This window comes from Lingula anatina, chromosome 1, assembly GCF_051362555.1.
Source record: "Lingula anatina isolate TDL-2025a chromosome 1, LinAna3.0, whole genome shotgun sequence".
NCBI lineage: Eukaryota > Metazoa > Brachiopoda > Lingulata > Lingulida > Lingulidae > Lingula > Lingula anatina.
In genome coordinates, this window is record NC_141767.1 from 43580966 (window position 1) to 43597166 (window position 16201).

Here is a 16201-nt window from a genome sequence, read left to right on the forward strand (position 1 = left end):
CTTCAAGCACGGCAGTTGCGTTGTGCATATATATCTGGAGGTTGGGCAGCCCTGTGGAAATCTGGTTTACAACTAATCTGACCTCTGTCGCCTTCAAATATTTTTATTGTGTTTAATTTATCGATTTTACTCTTTTTAGTGCTTACCTAGAAGAGCTTTTGGAAAGCATTTTTCATTGTTTTGTACAGGTTACACTACTCCCACATTGCAGCCAAGGTAGTCCCTACTGCCTGCTCACCCTAGCCTGTACCAATCAGAGGGGTTTCTGGCTTGTATTCATAGGTCTACTATTCCTGTCACGCCTGCATTATTGTTTAGATGTGTTAGAGGGATTTATTATAAAAGCGGAGACAAATTTACCTTATGTTAGCACAAAGATCAAAGCAATAGTAGTTTTATCTACTTTAAATTTTCTGAATTGGATATTCACACTACATCATATACATGTTTAATATGTGAATTTTTATCAAATATTTTTGAATTTATTAAAATCTATTTTGATGTGACTTTTACAAATCCACCCCATTATTTGTAAAAATTTGAATTCTCCAGGAGCTTTAGAATTGACATTTTTGTTTCTTAAAGTGAAAAAAAAAAAAAAAAAGACTCAAGGTAAACCTCATTCAAATAGGTTTAAGCAGTTGTTTTACACCTCTGCAATAGTAAGGAGTTCCATACATCTTTGTAAAAATGACTATGCTTACGAATAAATACTTTTTGGTGATGTAACTACTGTGCCTATGGTTATGGGTGAGAAAGATGGTCAAAAACAAGCTAACAGGGATGAGAATAAAATCCTGTAAGGAGCATTTCCAGTGCACTGTAAAATTTTTGCTATTGATTTCATATTCCTATTTTGTATATCATTTTAATCTGGACTTTTATCGTTTGGTGATAAAAGTGATAAAAAAGGAAATTGATGCATTAAGGCAAAAGAAATATTTATTCTTGTCTCATTTACATAGTGTAAGTTAATCTGACCAAAGGAAACATATCATTAATATATATTTTTTTCAAATAGTAATGCCATTAAAAAGCAACAAAGCACTTTCTTTTTGATTTTGTGCATGTTCTTTGGCACATAAAAAGAGAAAAATACTTTCTTGGAAGACATAAGTAATACCCTTCCCGTGTTAAACTAAGCCATTTTTTCTTGATGTTTACAAAAAGTGGTCAATATTCTTAAAATTGCATTTGTGAAAATACTTGTAAAACAAAGCTCTGACATAATTCAATCTTCTGGTATTTCATCTTTGACATAATACTGAAAATTTCAAGTAAATCACTTCACTGTTATTTATAAATGGATGTTTACGAATTACAATGTTTATTTATATGAAAGGAACATAAACTTAACTTTATAAAAATAATATCACATCTGTCCCATGAAGGCTTATGTAAGTCATTATTCAAAAATAAATTGATCACTAACGTAATGCTCATTGTTCTAGTTACAAAATAATCCTGTAATCTGTAATCTGTGACCAAATTCAGTAAATGCAAAAAATACAATATTTGCATATATTAAGTAAAGAATTGGTTAACACACAAATCTGCACAAAGATAAAAAAAGGACTCAATTTCCCCTGGCCTCCACCTGTGTTAACAGCTCACTGACTATTTCTTAGCATGTGATCAAGTTTATGAAAGACCAGACTAGTCTGTCTGGCATGTACCATCCAACTTCCTATTGATGTGCCATTTTTGGTCATCATTTCTACATGTCGCTGCTCTTTCAAGGACATAGGCCTACAAACTACTCCAAGTTCCTTTAATGCTTTCAAGACTTGATTGGATTTAAAGTTGGGGAAGAACTTCTTATGGAATCTTTGGAGAGTTATGTACTGTTCATTACCACGTTCCACACATGGGAATGGGACATTCAATATTTTGACAATCAATTTTCTTTCTGGCAAATTTGAATAGTCTTCCACTTTTTTTCTTGAAGTAACACTGGATGCAATGTAATTATGCACTGTGTTGTTTCTTGAAACAGAAGCTACTTCAGTCCTGAAAGGGCTAGCACCAGTTTTCACAGTTGTTTTAGAAATAGGTCTGGTCGAAGATGTAGATGATCCAGACACCATCTCTTTCTCTGCATGCCCTTCTTTTACTGTATTGATGCCAGTGGAAATTGATTTGCTGTGTTGAGAAGTGTGAGTAGAGGCTGATGAGTCAACAGGTACAACTTTGCTCTGTTGTGGGAGCCTAGTTGCCCCTTTAAAGGTTCTTTTATCCAAATTTAGTTCACCTGGTGGCATTTCAGTAGAGGTAACAGATGGGTGCTGTGCCAAGTTTTTATCCAAAGCAGCTGTGCCAACAGGAGCAGGATGGGAGTTATATTCAGAGTCACTTGTGAAGACTGCTGGGGAGACTTCGGGTTGTTCACAAATTCCAGCTTGGTCAATTTGGGAGTGAACAGGGTCCCTTGTTGAAATTGAGGAAGCATTTGGAGAAGCTATAGAATCATTACCTAAGTTACTGGTCAATTCAGGTTTCTCTACAGCATTGTGACGTTGAACATCGTGGCTATGGGAAGAACCTATCAAAGCCGCTGTGCCAATATGTTCAGAATCTTGGGCTGGAACTGAAGAGGCATTTGTCAAGGCAGATACTGAGCAAGTAGGAGGGACAGTGTGATTCTGGCTGAAGGTCTTTTCCAAGGAAGGTACTGGAAACTGAAGAGAACCATCTGAATGAATCTCTTTGGGTGTATGTTCCACGCCCTCCATTCTCGAAGATGGCAATAAGTGAGAATCTGGAGTTGTCTTTGGTGAAACACATGTCTGTTCCATTTGTGCAGAAGATTCATCTCTAGATATATCTTGAACTTCCACTCCTTGCTCTTTGGTTTTCTTACTATGGACTTGAGATTTAAATCCTTCTTCAATAATAGTTCTAGACCTTTCTTTTAGTGATTTCACTCCAGCTGCAATGGTTTTGTAATGGTGTTGCACAAAATTCAGGCTTACAGCGGTTGGGTCAAGATCCAGTTTTGCACCCTTAAGGTCTTCAGTATACTTTGCCATTAAATATTCTGAACTTGCCAAGTTTTGCATAGGAGCTCCTAACAGCATGCACACTTCCTTCAATTGTTCTAATGTGCATTTAAAATGATTGACTAGTCCACTTAGCAGTGTTATTCCATTATACATATCTTTAAAAACTAAAACATCTAGCCTGCCATCCAATCTTTGAAGCCAGGCTCCTGCACAGACATCAGAATGGGAATCTCTGAAATATTTTTCCTTCCATATATATAACTTGCCATCTGTTCTTTTCACCAAAAGAAGTTTTGGGCTACATCTAGAAATTTGCAGATAATTGGTGGCCTTGGCAGGCTGCGTAGTTTCATCAATCACCCTGCTGGATGCACTGATGTGCTCTGAAGATGTCTCAGCAGCTTCTTGATAATCGAGGCTGATATCTGATATTGGTCCATTGTCTAATAGCATCTTCTTCCTAGGAGAGATACCACCATTATCTTGCTTATCATCATGTTTTCGTTTAATCTCCGTGACATAGGTCTCCTGGTTGATTACCTTGTGAAAACTAGGAACCACAGGTTGTGGTGTTTCTACGTTTTCCAAACTAGCCGCCTGGTGACTTCCTTTTGGTAAGGGCATGTCATTTGATGGAATATTTAATGTATCTATATCAATGTATTCAGGCTCACTGTCCACTTCTGAGATATCCATAGTATGGATTTCATGGGGAAAGACATCAGAAGGATCCTTTGCATTGTTACTCACATCTACTTCTTCCACTTCATCATCACTGATATCAATGACAATAATTGGAGGGGTTGTTTGTGCATTTCCAACATTGGATGGTGATATTGAAGTTGCTGATGGTGCTGCATGTTCCTTGTCACCCCTGATGTTTTCTACCACCAAAGACTGGACACTTGAAGATTCAGATGAATTGCCCTCAACTTTAAGGTTTTTGATATCTAATGGTTTAACATTTTCTTCTTGGTGGAGATGAGGGTCAGTCGGAGAAACAAATGGTATACTAACTTCCTTCTTATGGTCTGTCTTTTCAATGCCCAAGAAGCTAGTTTTGACTGAAGTACAAGGCACTATCTCAGTTTCCTTACTTTGAGTGTCATCTACATCAGTGTTTGCCCTGGGAGTACTTTCCACTTTTTCAGAGAAGTCTTGTTCCTCTTCATCACTAAAATCAACAATCTCTCTTGAAATCAATATCAGGTTGTTCGACTTTGGTGGGACAGTAACTTTGACATTATACACTTCTGAAACATAATCAGTGTCAGTGTTCAACAAACGACTGGCACCTGTGTCAGCATTGTCTGTGGATGGACTATTTACTCCAGAACTACAAGCTTTATCCTGTGGTGTGTCTGGTATCACATCATTTACATCAGAAATGTGTCTAACATCACTTATGGTAATTTGATGTAAGCAATCCGTGGTATCAGCATTTGGGGTTTCAACAGCTGGGCCTTTGTTGGTGGAAGAACTTGAGTCATTTTTGTCAGTTATAGAGGATGATCCTTCCTTCCAGTCTGACGCAAGGACAGAACATGCATTCTGCAGGCCATTTTGAGTTTCTACGTTACTCAGTGTATTGGTGTTTCTTCTATCAACATCCTGTATAGGCTTCACATCTCTTACAGCTTTGTCACTGGAAGCACAAGAGGAGATGCTATTGTTTGAGATAGCAGAACACGGAGTTATGGCTTTATCCTTTAAAAAGCTACCTGAAATTGCTGTTATCGATGTGCTGATATTCAATGTGTCAGAAGAGGAAGCATGCTTTGGACCACTTTTGAATACAGCAGGCCTTGGACTTTCTGCATCTATGCAACCATAAAGGACTGTGCTGTCTAGGTCTATTCGAGGTGAAGAGGTTGGTTCTTGAGAATTATTTTCTTCTCTCCCTGATATAGCCAATGCTGTTGAACTGCAGCTTGGTTTATTTTCAACTTTTACCATGAAATCATTTTCAACTGCAGAAGGCAGATTGGCCACAGATGAGTTAAATTGTCTGCCAAAGTCAGCAAGAGAAACAGCCCCTTCGGTCTTGTCAATGCCTAAAGAATCAAATGGTCCTGACTGAATATGTCTTATATCTGGTTTTGTTCTTGGAGAACTTGCAACTTTGTTTGATACTCCAGCACAGGGCACCTCTGAGTTATATTCAGACTTGATATGTACAGTTTGAGTGCTACATGACGACACTGTTCTTGCAGCCGAAACGGATCTTGTTTGGTCATTTGTAACTGTAGAATCATGTTGGTTCTGCTGGGCATCTCTGGATAAGGGCACTAAATGTTCAGCAGTAGATGAAGATTGTACGTCAACAGGGGAAACTGCTTCTGGCTGCCGCCAAGCCTCATGAGATGATGAAGACTGTGCAGGGAGTGTTTGTATCCTGGATGCAGTATTCTCAACCACTGATCCCCGAGTTTCTAAATTTGTGGATGAAGGTAATAAATATTGACCTGTAGATGCAGATTGTACCTCAACAGGTGAAACTGCTACCCGTTGCTGCCAAGCTTCAGGAGGTGAAGAAAACTGTAATGGGGGTGTAAATGACCTGGATATAGCATTCTCTACTACTGATCCCAGAGTTTGTAAATTACCCGAGGTATTTCTAGGCGCATCATTGCTATTTCTTTGGCTTCCTACAATCATGTCTGCACTTAGCAGACTCCCCTGAGAACTTCTTTGGATTGAACCAGGGTTTGGTTGACCTGGAGGATACTGTTGTGGCAAAAGTGTTTGTTGTTGTTGTTGTCTATTAGAAGACCTACAATCAATGATTGGTCCCGAAATACTATTGCTCTGTTCTGTACTACTTGTCCAGTTAGATCTGGGTTGATTGTAAACCCATGAAGTAGAATTTGGCAGTGCTGTTGGCTGCTGATATGTCATTTGTTGATTAGAGTGCATATACCCAGGCATTACATTTTGGGTTTGCTGGAGTGGTTCATTTGCATTCCACCTGTTCACAGCTGATTTTGCTTGGGAGTGTCCATTTCTCATCTCAGTCTGGGTTCTTAGCAATTGTTGTGCATATCCGTGCCTGTTTGTATCATAGATGTGATTGGATGAAGGACCTGACCATGCATTTGGGCCTTGATTTTGTCCAGGCATTTGTCCTTGAGCAATATGCAAGTTTGTTGATTTTGAATACTGATACTGTGAGAGTGCCACACCAGTTGTATTGTGGTAGTTTCTTGCTGGCCATATATGCTGCTGTGACTGCTGAAATTGTTGTGGCTGCTGATATGTGCTAAGTACTGGTGGTATAACTGATGAATTAGGCATAATATGAACTCCACCTTCTTTGTGCTTTTCCTGAGTGTTTTCTTTCAGCGGTGGATAATATGGCACAGTTTGATTACCCTGCAATTGTGGCAACCCCTGTTGATGCACATTATCATTTGGTCCTTTCAAACTCCTGACTTCAATTTTATCTTTAATCAAATGTTCTACACCATTGATCCATTCATACTGTAACTTAGCCACCTTTGATCGTTCCTGTGCAACAGTATGTAATGCCTTCAGTGTTTCCAAAGGTACCCTGTCCATTGTGGAAATATATTGCTGCATTCTATTGGGGTCAGGCCATGGACGGTTTGAAGCTGGGAGCAAAGAATTGTTGGTGGTAGTCCCATTCTGATAATGACTTGGTGTGGTAATATGTCTAACACTGCCAGATTTGTCTGATGACCACATATCTTTACTTCTTTGCAAATTCACCGGGTTTGTATTCTTGATAGGGGGAGTGACCTTCTCACTGTAGCTGTACTGTCTATTAAAAAAAAATGTTGTAGCATTAGTTCAAATTAATGTCATCTTAAAAAAGCAATACAAAAGTGATGCACAAAAAATGGTGAATCGAAACCGTGATTAAATTTCTATCAGCATATATTCATTGCTGCACTGCACTCTAGTGCCATTACTTCTGACCTCATTCTCATCCAATTCCCATGACATCTTACTTGATGTTAAGTTGCCAGATTGGGCTATATTGGACAATTCCCGACATCATAAGACACCCTCTCTTCAACTATAAGACAAGATGTTTTACATTCCTTTCCAGGCATAAATGAATGGTTGAAGGGTTAAATTTGTAAAATCATGGTATGTGAATGTTTTTCATCTGTCAAAAATTTTATCTTTTAGAAAAACTGCATGTACTTTTACTGTATGTTCAGCTGTGCTATGTTAAGATGTTTAAACATTTTAAGGTCAGTTTCATGATAAAAATGGCAAAATAGGAGTGTCATGCATGGTATGTTTCAGTTTTGACAATTCACTAAAGCGTCTGTTGACATTTAATTCTAAAAACATTGTACTTTACCACATTAAGAAAAAAAACTTCTTGAAATGCCTCTCCTAAAGCAACAGTGGTCAGAAATTGACATTTCAGAAGGCCCATTTTTCAATTTTACAAGTATTTGCTGTGGGCCATGGGTTATGGCACTTTAGAGACCAAGACTGGGTTCCCATCCCTAGATCAATCTAATAGGATTGGTCCATCTCCACTGGGTCCCTCGCTGAATGCCATCATCTGGGATGCCCACTAAAGCTGCTAAATGGTAGTTTATTAAGCCGCCCAAGTTAATGGCAATTAAGCAAGAATCCACTCCGAGATATTTCAATCCAAAGTTGGTACGATAGGGTATGGGAATGGTCTCTACCCCCAGACTTGCTACATCTAAAAAAAGGAACTACCTGCAGATCTTCTAGCACTAACCACCTAACCCACAAATTAACCAGCACTACTGGATGAATGTTAGTGCTAGATATCGCTTTGTTGGTGCTAAATAATTGTATGGTGTGTTGGTTAATTTGTGGGTTATGCAGTAAATATGGGTATTAGTGCTAAAAGATCTGCGGGTAATGCTAGTAAATGGCTAATCTCTTTAGGAGGCCTGTAGTTCAGATCGAGCAATGAATAGTTATAAGCATTTTTGAACTTACCTATTTGGTGACCAATTACTGTTTCCTTCCCAAGAATTCATGTTTACATTACTATCATCAAATGCATTCCACCAGTCACCAACTATGTCACTCCCTTCAGGCTGCCTAAAACACAATTATTAAAATAATGTTAAAAAATCAAACAAAAAATGACAGAAATACATCTGACAAATGTAATCTCATGGTTATCTCCTTGAAATGTTTGAATGTACTTGGAGAAAAGTTGTATAGCAATTAGTACCCACAGGCACTACAACACACACCTGAAATACAGCAAAGATAGCTTCCATGTCTATAAATCTGATACCTGTAACCTGATGCAACTACATGATATTCTTTTTTGTCTTGAAACAAAACAACAGCGAGTGAAACATGATATCCCACCTTCTTAAGAGTAAGAAAACTTATGTAAGGCACCAATCATACTTCAATGATCCAAGTATTGTGACATTCTCTGGTTCTCAGGCATCTATTTATAACTGTGAGAAGAAATAGTTTCTGAAACACCAGCAGATCTGCAGTAAAGTTCACTTTCTGATCCTGAATTTTCACAGGCCCAGATACACTTTTGTTTCTACACTTAATCAATTTAGATGTCACTGTATTTGTGGTTTCTTTCCAGTCAGCTGGGAGCCCCCTGATAAGTTTTCCTGATTGTTTACAGTTTGAGCCTTTTTAACAGGTGGCCTGCATTCCTTTGCAATGTGCCCATATCTGTGACAACTCCACATTTGCTTTTCAGTTTCTTAACTGATGTGGTGGATTTCTTTGGCTTTTCACTTTATTGGATTTTATTATATTCTTCAGTCCATCTAATTTTTTATCAACTTTCTTTTCAAATTGCTGTAACTGGCTTTAAGTCACAACAGCATCTGGTTTAATTGCTCTCACACTAGGTCTTTTTAATGTCTCCTCCCTGAGGTTGCTACACATTTCAAGGGCCTCTCTTGCCTCATCTAAATTACTTAATCATCTAAATGCCCACTGCCACTGTAGCTAAGGGGTCCAGCAAACCTTAAATAAAATGAAGAAAGGCAATTCTCTGGGTGCAAAGCTATATTCCAGAGGTCTATAAAACTGAGAAAAACAACATTTTTAAAATTAATTAAAATTATTTGATTCACCTTCCAACTAACGCCGTCTTCTTAGCTGTAGTTGACACATTTTTGTGATTCACACATCTTTTTACAACCACCATACTCTGGAAAGACTGAAATATTCACTAATTTTTGTCAAGGTTATTCCTTTGATCCCATTGACTGAGCTTTGACAGGGATGCATCAAAGGTATTTCAGGGGTGTAACCATTACAATGATAACTTCAAACACATACCATTGTTGTGTAATACACTTTATATGGCTTATGTTGCAGATATTCATTATAAGTGTGTCTTCCCAGAGGTGTTGAGAACCTTATAAATTGTATCAGTGTTCTATATATATATATATATTTTTGTACTGACATCACAACTGGAAAGATAACAATACATGTTAATATTTCCCTGTGTGAAAACAGTTTTTGTTGATAAAATAATGCTGCTTAAAATCTTATGCATAACATTTTTCTACTCTAGAAGGAATGAAAACATGAACGTGAAGGCTTGTTCTTTTGAGATCCTTCCTGGTAAGTTAAAATACTGCCAAAGGTGCCTTAAAGTTACCTCAATCGTAACAAGTCCACAGCAAATAAACCTGTTCTTAAGTCTGAACAATACACTTATGCTCAACCAATTAGTCAAAATAAGAGCTTCTTTGGCCAACCTTTCAGTCAAGTTTTCCCTTACAAATGTGCCTATGAAATCCTACCAGGACTTAAATTACTGTATAAACATAACATCAAGAAAAAATAGCTTCACCTTTATAGTAGGTTACATAATCAACTGTAAAATAAATACTGTGGAATCCATAATCAAAGGAAACCCTGCCCAAATAAACATTACAACTTCACGAAAATGAAGCAACATACCCAATAATCTTGCCAACTGTGAGGTCTCTTATGTGACCAATTCTCAATCAGTTTTTCCAAAGTGTGGACTGAATACTGCCCACCAGAGGTCAGCTGGGTGATTACATAATTTCTGTGCACCCCAGGAATCTGTACACATAATTAGACAGAAAAATATCTGTGAATAGCTAGTCTCTAGCCCTGAATGGCATAGGGTATGGGTTGATACTCCTTCATCACCTCTTACTTGTTAGATTGTCACACCTTTTACCTGCATCAAAGCTCGGTTCAACAATATTAGAGTACTTGTTCAAAATCTTCCGTCTCCATCAAAAGGGACAATTGAACCCTTTCTTTGATGTGGAGACAGACTGGGTGACTGAATCAGATATAAGAGATAACATAGCTGAAAGGTGAAGACTGCACTTAGTTATATAATAGTAGTAAGTGGTCTAGACTTGAGTCTCTCATCCAGCATGACTTATTAAACCAAAGACCTTGCCAAATTATTTTACTATTAAAGTTAGGGGGCATTAAGCCATATACCACCTTGCCATCTTGTTATTTGAAAGATCTGTACTACATTCATGCAATACCTGGTAAGAGTGAACATTTACATAGCAAATGACCACATAGATTCCCCACTATGTACAATGACCTTTACCATGCAGTGAACTGTACCAGGTTCAACCTGAACACCCTTATCTCACCAGAAAGTAGTATCATGTCAGTACTAGCAATTGAGCATTATCAAGTAAAATCCCTTTACACATTGCATGTCACATTATGATAAAATGGTCTTAAACTTGAAAGTTAATATGATAGGTGTTGAGACAGTGAGAAAAGGGAAACCTTAATCAAGCAGGAAAATTGATGGTTACTCAGTAGACAGGAAGCATCACAGGTGAAAAGATTACATAAAAGTTTTGAAGGTCACACCATGAGTATGTTATCTTATTTCATTAACTTACGGAGTTGCAGAATAAGTGTTTTTATTAAATTTTCAATTTTTTTTGAGAAAAATCTCTTTAAAGAGAACACAAAGGTTCCATCAGTCAACAATTTGTAGAACCTGTCTTCACTCCATGAGGTTAAGGCCAAATTTTCTCATAAATTAGTAGAGTAATTTATAGCGCTATCTGGCTGTTGGCAACAAAATCAGATCAATTTTCAGTAGTGTGAAACTTGTGAGGGTGAAGGGGTACTTGTTGACCAGCTTCAAGTCTTGTGAAATGAATGATTGATTAAAGGGTTTGCTTCATGCCGTCAGAATGGCCTGAACGGAACATATTCTTCAGAAAACATGCCCAACTAACGATATCTTTATCTAAATACACAAATTAAAAGCTCATTTTGTAAATTTTTGGCTTTAAAAAACGTCCTATTTGCTCGGCCTGGGAGTTAATGAGCTACGTGGTCACGTGGTCCAATGACGACAATCGAGCCACTGGAGAACAGAGCGTGCTTAGCTGTCAAACTGAGCTGTATTGTCTACCTGTAAGATGACTTCTCTGGCTTCTGATAAAAGTTTATACTCATTCAAATCTCTTACCCGAGGGGTCTAAATCCTCGTGAAGCTGTGTAAAACCATTTCCCGTCTAGTCATTTCTTTAACAAGCATTTCATTATGGTTATCCCAAGTTGTATAAAACACTGCAATCGAATGAGTTAAGGGAAATGTTGATTATTGCATATGAGGTCCATGTTATTTGTGAAATTCAATTTATTTTATTAAACCGCTGACACTCCGTCTTGCATACTTTTATTAAACTGAGGTAAACAATGCCCGTTACCTTTACAAGTCCTATCTTAATCATCCATCTAACTGGAACTTCCTTTACCTCTTAATTAGAGGGTTAAATGGCATTCAATTTGTCTTGCTTGTATCGAACGCACTCTCTATCTAAGCTTTACTCCAGTTATCTCAGGTAAAAATCTACCTGTGCGTTAGTTACAAAGCGCAGCTCCCGTAGACCTGGGGGTACTAGATAAAATCTGAACACCAGGTTTATCGAGGAGCTAGAGAAAGAAAGGAAGAATTTTTCCTGCACAACTTCATAGGAATTTTAACACGGACTTGATCCAGCTTAGACCTCCAAACTAACAGGGTGACATGGGCAATTTTCACAAACAAATCATAAAACTATATTTCAGTTAACCGCCTTTAAAATAAATATACCGTTCTGGGTAAATTAAAATGGTTATTAAATCGCAAGAATATTTTTGACTTAAATGATGATTTTATTATAAATGGAAATTAAGCTACTATATGAGGTACATTTGCTGTGATTACGCTGTCCTTCATGTTTTGCGTAAGTCTACATTTTGCTGTATGTGCTTGTAATCTTTTTAAATATGTGCGTACAATTTTTGCAGGTCTGGTTACCCCCCTGTTATGTGATGAGAGTATTAATTTGGCAATTAGTTCCTTAGCTTATTTGAATAGAATTGCAGTGTAAAATTTTCAACAAGATGTTGGCGAAATAGCCCATTACTCTTTGTAGGTATTTCCCCCGTCAAAGTTTGTCTAAAATTATCTTTCAATCTTTACTCTTTCAAAGACAGTATAAAGTTACCTGACATATTTTCGTGTAAACTTAATGACAAGCCAAGTGTCTCCAGTTCATTCCGTACTCAATTTTACCCAAGCAAATTTTTTTCTTGAGTAGATCTTTATAGCACGGTGTTATAAGCTTACAAATTTGCAAAAAAAAAAAATTGCGTACTGACGCAGAATTTGCGTTTCAAGTTATAAAATAATCAATCTTTTAAATTATTTAATATTTCAGATGAAATAATCTTCAGAAACAAATCTCAAAGCATAAACGAATTAGGATAACGAACCATTTTATTATAGCAGTTCCCATTTTTTCTTTAATATAACGCTCTTTTTCCTGTTTTTCCTCAACACGTTTTCTTCCACGGAAGCTTCAAGATACCCTGAGAGCAATTTCTTTTATTAATGTTCGCGACCGTGTTTGAACTTAATTGTTTAAGTATTGATATTTAACGTCATTTACAAATACCAATAAAACTAGAGGATCAGAGAGGCGATACCGCCTCCGAATATTGTACCACCAGCTGGAGCAAGAGCATTCGTATAGACCCCCACATACACAAAATAAGGGACACAGCCACCAGTTTTGTGCTTGACAAGCTGTAAAAATGCAATCAACAAGAATTTTTAAACTATTGCAAAAAATATATATGGTACAATCAAATTTAAGTTCTTCGTAAGGTAGGTCAAGGGTCAATTTCAAGGTCACAGTAAATTGCCAGTATATGACTTCCTATTCAAGTTCAAGAGTAACTATGGACCTATCTCTGTCAAGTTTGAAGTTAAAAGAGAAAGAAATTAGCAGAGTTCAGTTCATGATAAAAAAGTAGGTCAAAGGTAAATTTCAAGGTCACATTTAGATTGCCAGTATATGACTTTCTATTCAAGTTCAATAGTAACTATGGACCTATCTCTGCCAGTTTTGGAGATAAAAGGGAAGCAAAATTTGCAAAGTTCAGTTTATGGTGAAAAGTAGGACAAAGGTCAATTTTAATGTCACATTTATAATGCCAGTATATGACTTCCTATTCAAGTTCAATAGTAACTATGGACCTATCTCAGCCAGTTTTGGAGATAAAAGGAAAGCAAAATTTGCAAAATTCAGTTTATGGTGTAAAGTAGGTCAAAGGTCAATTTTAAGGTCACATTTAGATTGCCAGTATATGACTTCCTTTTCAAGTTCAATAGTAACTATGGACCTATCTCTGCCAGTTTTGGAGATAAAAAGGAAAGCAAAATTTGCAAAGTTCAGTTCATGGTGAAAAGTAGGTCAAAGGTCAATTTCAAGGTCACATTTAGATTGCCAGTATATGACTTCCTATTCAAGTTCAATAGTAACTATAGACCTATCTCAGCCAGTTTTGGAGATAAAAGGGAAGCAAAATTTGCAAAATTCAGTTCATGGTGAAAAGTAGGTCAAAGGTCAATTTCAAGGTCACATTTAGATTGCCAGTATATGACTTCCTATTCAAGTTCAATAGTAACTTTGGACCTATCTCTGCCAGTTTTGGAGATAAAAGGGAAGCAAAATTTGCAAAGTTCAGTTTATGGTGAAAAGTAGGTCAAAGGTCAATTTTGAGGTCACATTTAGATTGCCAGTATATGACTTCCTATTCAAGTTCAATAGTAACTACGGACCTATCTCAGCCAGTTTTGGAGATAAAAGGAAAGCAAAATTTGCAAAATTCAGTTCATGGTGAAAAGTAGGTCAAAGGTCAATTTTAAGGTCACATTTAGATTGCCAGTATATGACTTCCTATTCAAGTTCAATAGTAACTATGGACCTATCTCAGCCAGTTTTGGAGATAAAAGGAAAGCAAAATTTGCAAAATTCAGTTCATGGTGTAAAGTAGGTCAAAGGTCAATTTTAAGGTCACATTTAGATTGCCAGTATATGACTTCCTATTCAAGTTCAATAGTAACTATGGACCTATCTCTGCCAGTTTTGGAGATAAAAGGGAAGCAAATTTTGCAAAGTTCAGTTTATGGTGAAAAGTAGGTCAAAGGTCAATTTTAAGGTCACATTTAGATTGCCAGTATATGACTTCCTACTCAAGTTCAATAGTAACTATGGACCTATCTCTGCCAGTTTTGGAGATAAAAGGGAAGAAAAATTTGCAAAGTTCAGTTCATGGTGAAAAGTAGGTCAAATGTCACTTTCAAGGTCATAGTAAGATTGCCAGTATATGACTTCCTATTCAACTTCAATAGTAACTATGGACCTATCTCTGCCAGTTTTGGAGATAAAAGGGAAGAAAAGTTTGCAAAGTTCAGTTCATGGTGAAAAGTAGGTCAAAGGTTACTTTCAAGGTCATAGTAAGATTGCCAGTATATGACTTCCTATTCAACTTCAATAGTAACTATGGACCTATCTCTGCCAGTTTTGGAGATATAAGGGACTAAATGTTATAATTTTGGAGTTACCATAATGTGCCTTAAATTTCGTACAGAAAAAATTAATTAAAATAAAGAAAATGTCATTTTGGTCAAAATTCTTGAAATAGGAGGTGCTCTGAAGTTTCAGAAGTTCAAATTTGATGAAATAATGTCATTTTTGAACATAAGTTGTCTGCTTTGCCAAGCCTTATGTTTTATTTTTCCAGAGTTCAAAATTTATTATCCATTACCGTACTGCACATTTTGCTTTTACCACCAATATGTACTTTTTGATACAGCGTAACTCGAAAACCGTATGGAATACAAAAAAACCGAGACCACCTCCAGTGTTGGGCTTTACATGCTCTACAAAATGCAAAAAAGAATGTGTCTCTAGCATTAACGGTTCCCGAATTAGAGACAGTTTTCAGTTTCGGTATCTTATGGCCGCTACTCCTGTGAAAATGCACCGATTGACCCCAAATTCATGGAGATGAAAGATGACCTGAAGGGTAACACCTTCCAATAATATTATTGGTTAAGTCTGTGTGGTGTCTGAATAACAGGGCAAAAAAAATTTTTTTCGTAAAAAATTTAATTTTTTTGAAAATTTTGGCCCATTTGACCTTGAAGTAAAGGTCAAAGGTTAAATCCAAGGGTATATTTGAAATCTACACATATGACTTTTGGAAAGCCGTCTATAGAAATTTTTCCCATAACTCCTTCCGTAGGGTAGATAATTAGCATTTAATTTTGCCATTTTTAGACAAGGGTGCATTGCAATGAGTGCCACACCCAGACCTCAATACCGACAAAGCCCAAATTTTACGTGGAACGAGTTGAGATTATAGGTGACCTAAATCCATGAGATGGGTACGGGGGCCCTTACCGTCTAGGAGGAGAAGCGGTAACGGTAGCCGTCCGGCGGAGCCAACGGAGCCGGCGGAACGATCCGGACGGGACCGAAACCATGTGTACCGCCAGCGCTAACGCTGGTGGTACAATAACCCCATGAAATAAATGAGATATATTGAAAAATATGAAAGCCCACCAAGACGAGCTTCATACCTGTTATTACCTGGCTTGGGAATTGCAGCGGTGCATAATTAACAGGTTTGTTGTAAACGAGCTTTTGGTCAACTACAATGCATTTAAAATGCATCAGCAATCAGTAAGTTTGCCAACTGATGACAGTTAATCTGAAAGACTACCAGCTCTTGATATGATCTAAACCACCTGAGGTGACCATGATCTAGAGCATCGCAACTATTGTCACCGAAGTTAGTAAGTAAGTCACGGAAGACCGTCACAGACAAAGAAAGATTGTCAACGAGAGCTGCAATTTTGGTGAATCCCACGGCAACAC

General features: G+C 37.3%; 1 protein-coding gene across 1 annotated transcript; it reads right to left on the reverse strand.

The window, feature by feature from the left end:
- Positions 1–1474: 1474 nt before the first annotated feature.
- LOC106173019 (uncharacterized) lies at positions 1475–10064 on the reverse strand. Its single transcript, XM_087015096.1, has 4 exons — positions 9924–10064; positions 9083–9168; positions 7959–8063; positions 1475–6783 (listed from the first exon to the last, which is right to left on the reverse strand). Exons 2-4 carry the CDS (start codon positions 9154–9156, stop codon positions 1611–1613), a joined length of 5352 nt encoding a protein of 1783 aa, XP_086871222.1. The 5' UTR covers positions 9157–9168; positions 9924–10064; the 3' UTR covers positions 1475–1610.
- Between the last annotated feature and the right edge of the window lie 6137 nt (positions 10065–16201).

Excerpts from the sequence above, each read along its gene's own strand:
- LOC106173019 (XM_087015096.1), bottom strand. The coding sequence starts at position 9,156 with ATGGTGGTTGTAAAAAGATGTGTGAATCACAAAAATGTGTCAACTACA. Across the intron at positions 8,064-9,082 it reads AAGACGGCGTTAGTTGGAAG|GCAGCCTGAAGGGAGTGACA; the intron begins GTGAATCAAATA and ends ATTGTGTTTTAG. Across the intron at positions 6,784-7,958 it reads AGTAATTGGTCACCAAATAG|ACAGTACAGCTACAGTGAGA; the intron begins GTAAGTTCAAAA and ends TTTTTTTAATAG.